The following is a 4,745-nucleotide window of genomic DNA, read 5'->3' as shown; positions in this document are numbered from 1 at the left end:
CGTAGCTTTTCAGAGAGCATCCGAGCAAAGGAATGAATGGAAAATCATGATCGCCGATGTCTGCACAGATCTGGCACTGGATGATGATGAAATTAATCAACAAATGAAGCCTAGATTCGTAGATCTGTCCCTTAGATGACATTGTATTCAATCTGTTGTGTTAATCTTTCTGTTTTCTCCACCTTTCATAAAAACATGATACGACTAAGGGTTTTGCTTTGTGTTTCTTGTGTTGTTGTTGTTGTTGTTTTGTTACTGTTGTTGTTGTTGTTGTTGTTGTTGTTGTTGCTGCTGCTGGTGGTGGTGGTGGTGGTGTTGTTGTTGTTATTCGAGTGTAATGCCTCATACAAATTTTAACATAGCGCACGTTATGTCGAAGCCAGAGAAGTTGATCCACTGTTGGGACACTCTGCTAAAGGAAATGTTATTTCAAATAAATGTAAAAAATAAATCGGATTATGCAGGGACTTAAACTTTGAACTCTCAAGTGGCATAATATTTAGTTAGCTTCCTATAATGCCCGCTTGTTTACATCCAGATGAAAGTGTCCCCTACCCAAAGAAAGAAAAACAAAACAAACCAAATCAATACAAAATGAAGAGACAAAAATAAAACAAACAAGCAGAGAAATAAATAAGAACAATAAATAATGTGTCGCTTTGGCTACACAAAAATATCTAGCAAAACAAATAATTATATGTGTTGTGATCTTTTCTTTTATCGTCTATTCTTTATAGCAACGCACTGAATCATCATTTTTTTAAAAATAACTAGCTATACAAGTAAAGGAGTAAAATTAGGTTTTCAAACGTCTTGGAAAACGATAAACAAGCGCATATTTTACAGGACAGAGATCGTTAGCTTAATAAGAGTCTTACCTTACAATGAGAATGAACAGTAAACTTGTGCACAATCAATATAAACAAATTTGGGGGCAAAGCGTTGTCCTTAAGCCTCACCATAAATAGATAAAACGTCTCAATTTACCCAAGTAATGGGTTCATCATCATCTTGTGATCCTGAAACACCAAGCGATAGACTATCACCTGTTTAAGGCAACTGATAACAAGGGATGCAAAGGTACAAAGGCCTATAAAGCCTTCCTACTTGTTCGTTAGAGGGTCAACTCGTACAGAGATACAGATTATAATTATCAAAAATACCCGAGCGCGGTGTCACTCCCTAGTGGATAAAGCACGCGGTTGTGCGGTTTTTGCTGCTTTATCTTTTCTCACTAAACCTTCACCTTCTCATTTGTGAGCGATATGCGACATCATGGTTTCTACGAGCAAACGAAAAGACAAAGGTAAAACCTGGAAGTAATATACGCCTTATAAATATTTCTTTGACAGTCCTGTTGCCAGCGATAAAATTTAAAAAGGGAGGCAAGCGTGTTTACTCCCCCCCCCCCTTTTCTATATGGGCACACCCTCAAACGATGAAATTTTACCCACAGTCTACCCTCAAGCGACAAACTTTTACCCACAGGCTACCCTCAAACGACAAACTTTTACGCACAGGCTATTCCCAAACGACGTACCCACAGTCTACCCTCAAACGATGAACTTTTTCCCACAGTCTACCCTCAAACGATGAATTTTTACCCTCAGTCTACCCTCAAACGATGAACTTTTTCCCTCAGTCTACCCTCAAATGACGTACCCACAGTCTACCATCCCATGATGTACCCACAAGCTGCCTTCAAACGAGACAAACGCCCCCCCCCCCACCCCAGTTTGTAAGTAGTTTTTGTTGGTCCCTCTCAGCCTGTTCAAATCCAAAAGTATTTCAACTATAGTAACCAGCAAGATTTCCCTTACTGAGGTTAGTAAAAACACAGCAAGCTAATCCTCACTTGACACATTATGTGATCCAGAGACAAAATGTGAAGTATCAATAGTTTGGCGAGAACTGACGTGTCCGAAGTCTCCACCTGTCCGGGGCGGCCTGTGTAAATATTGATATCAAACCACTGGAGTATCGCCGACAAGATTCCGATGATTTTAGATAAAGGGATTATGAACAATAACTTCGTCATTCGAGAATTCACCCCATTTTAGACATTGTGAAATCGATTTCATAGCTTGCACAACTTTTGCATTTCTTCATGCTGTATTAGTCTTTCGTGTTTACTGATAACAATAGGGTGGCTGCTTTAGACGTCCTCTTAGATTCACCGCATGATATCTGTTACCCTGTATCCACCAATCCGACAGCAATATTTCTCCAATGATTGGCCATTCATCTTTATATATTCTTTAATCTCTCTCTCTCTCTCTCTCTCTCTCTCTCTCTCTCTCTCTCCTTCTCTCTTTCAATCCTTATCGATTTGTATGTATACGTGTTTTCACATATGTGTATTTTGTCAGTCTGTCATTGAGCATGATGTGACCGCTGACACACACACATGTACGTCATTGTGCTTTTCCGCTGGAACTGTGACAATATTGTCTTTTGTCGGGTACGAAGTACAAAGGACAGGCTACTGAACGAACTCGGCTCACTTGTAGCCATTTATCAATGATATCATGATGCGCCTCTTCCTCTCTCTCTCTACCTCTTGTTCCCTCTTGGCTGGCTCTTTTGATCTCCCAGAACAAGGAATCTCTGCGTTGTACGCGTATTGATATTGGTATTTCTATTAACTCGGGTAGACAAGGAGATGCTGCCTGGTGTACAGCTCTAGTAAACTTGTGTTGCTGCATGAGTCTGCACACACTCACGAGGTCGATAGTCTCTCGTTATGGCTCGCGGCTCCTTGTTTCTTCGACTGATTTTTTTCTAAACCACGACTCGTGTTGAAAACAGGGTGGTTGTCAATACGAGGAGGGGAGTATTACTGTCTGTCTGTCTGTCCCCCTCTTTTTATTCTCTCTGCCCCCCCTCCCCGCTCTCCCCCAAACCATCACACACACACACACACACACACACACACACACACACACACACACACACACACACACACACACACACACACACGTAGAGTGACAAGCCACCCTTCCCCTACATTTGCATACATACAACCACCATATCTCGTCCTCTTGGGTTCTAACAAATCGATCACTCACGTGTCAGGTTTACGCAGAGAATTTTTCTTCCCGTTCTCGCCAGAAAAGGTTGGGTGATCAGACCACTCTCTAGCTTGTTATGGCTTCATTCCTTGAGTGAAGACATCAGCAGCGTTTATAAGGAAGTAGAAGAAATCTAAAACTCACCTCTCCTCTCCTGAATTCCTAGCAAAAAGTGTGTAGATTCCGGACAAGGTGAGAAAACCAGCATTCAAACAGGCAAGGTAGTACGCCCAGTGTGGCGAGACAGTAGTCCACCTGTTGTTGGGGAAATGCAAATACATTAGACGTTAGTTCTATTTGTGCGAAGCATTCATCAAGCAACAGTTTCCTTTTGTTGTTTTGTAAGAGTTTTACGGCGCTTGCAAGTGCGTAAAGTAGTCATATGAGCGCGCGAAACACAAGTTGGTTGCATTAGCAACAGTTCGTAGCACGGCCTGATTATGGTCAATATTTCGATTAAAATGTAAAAGATTCGTGGTAAAAAAATACTTAGTTTGTTTTACTGAACTAAACCAAGAGCGTTTAGACTACGTTGCAGTTGTTCTACTGCAAATGTATAAGTGTCCAAATCCTTCCCCAACAGACAGAATGCAACAAAGGCTTCCCTTCAGCTCTGTTTGGAAGAACAGTAGGCCTGTGACGTGAGTCAGAACATGGTTTCAGGTTTAGACGAGGACGATTTCCTAATTGGGAAACTTTTAAAAGTTTGCCAAGGTCATTGCCAAATCTTTGGTCCGCCCCCATCTCTTAAAAACCTGTTTCGAAACGAAAGGAGTGTAAAGTATGTTTGACTAAGCCAGCTCTTCAAGGGATGGTCTAAAATAACGCCGCAAAAAATGTAGATGGTTTTTAAACCCCAATCAACACACAATTTAGATACTTTAGGAGGCGTGTGAAGACCACTTCTGTACGGACCATCACACTCAGGAATCGAACTCAGGTCTTCTGCGTGCGACGGCAAAACACCATGTAGCATGATATGACAAGGCAGGAAAACATTGGTGGGTTGTTTGTTTTTTTGTGTGTTTTTTTTAGGGGGGGGGGGTGGTTAGGAAAAGAGGAAGGTATAGAACATGTAGGTATAGGACGTGATGTGCTAAAGTCTCCAGTTGCACGTACCCGTATTCACGATCACGAGGAAGGATTTTTCTGAGATCATGTCGGTATTCGTTCACCATCACCACAGCAGCGATTGACAACATGCCTGGGAAATAAAAATAATACTTTTTAAAACACGATATTTTCCGTTAGGTTCGTTCCCATCAATACTGGTCACATAATGTCACGAGTGCTACCATGAAAACTCACGTTCGAAAATGGAGCCAACGCTTTTAAATTTTTTCTTTTCATCCTCGAAAACGATTTACCAAAAACAATCAGTCTCCGTTGCAGAAAAAGTGTGCTGAACAATATCATTTTATTTCATTAATATTTTTGTTTGGGGAGAGGAGGAGGACGGGTGGTCGGCTTCTTCAGGACTCACTGTGAATTAGAAGTGGATTTACCTGCATGCAGACAGAGAATACCCTGGGCGAGGAACCATTTCGTCTTGCAGCGTCTGCAGCACGTCATCACAATGTCCACTATAACCACGACCAACATGATGTACAGGGAGACACCCTCCATGACACGAGCGCCGTTGACCCACCCTGCCGGAAATAATGATGATAATAA

The 4,745-nt window shown here is 41.7% G+C and overlaps 1 protein-coding gene across 1 annotated transcript in view; it reads right to left on the bottom strand.

The window, feature by feature from the left end:
* The window catches only part of LOC101861305, a gene marked incomplete at its 5' end in the record, with an annotated part of 5,535 nt that extends 815 nt beyond the window's left edge, over positions 1-4,720 (bottom strand). The window contains 3 exon segments of the mRNA XM_005104864.2: positions 3,216-3,326; positions 4,191-4,275; positions 4,577-4,720. Of these exon segments, the coding sequence (XP_005104921.2) occupies positions 3,216-3,326; positions 4,191-4,275; positions 4,577-4,720 (340 nt within the window).
* Positions 4,721-4,745: the final 25 nt, after the last annotated feature.

Source organism: Aplysia californica, unplaced genomic scaffold (assembly GCF_000002075.1).
Source record: "Aplysia californica isolate F4 #8 unplaced genomic scaffold, AplCal3.0 scaffold00439, whole genome shotgun sequence".
In the NCBI taxonomy this organism is placed as follows: Eukaryota; Metazoa; Mollusca; class Gastropoda; order Aplysiida; family Aplysiidae; genus Aplysia; species Aplysia californica.
Note: the sequence above shows the minus strand (reverse complement) of the source record. Positions and strands in the feature narration are given on the sequence as shown.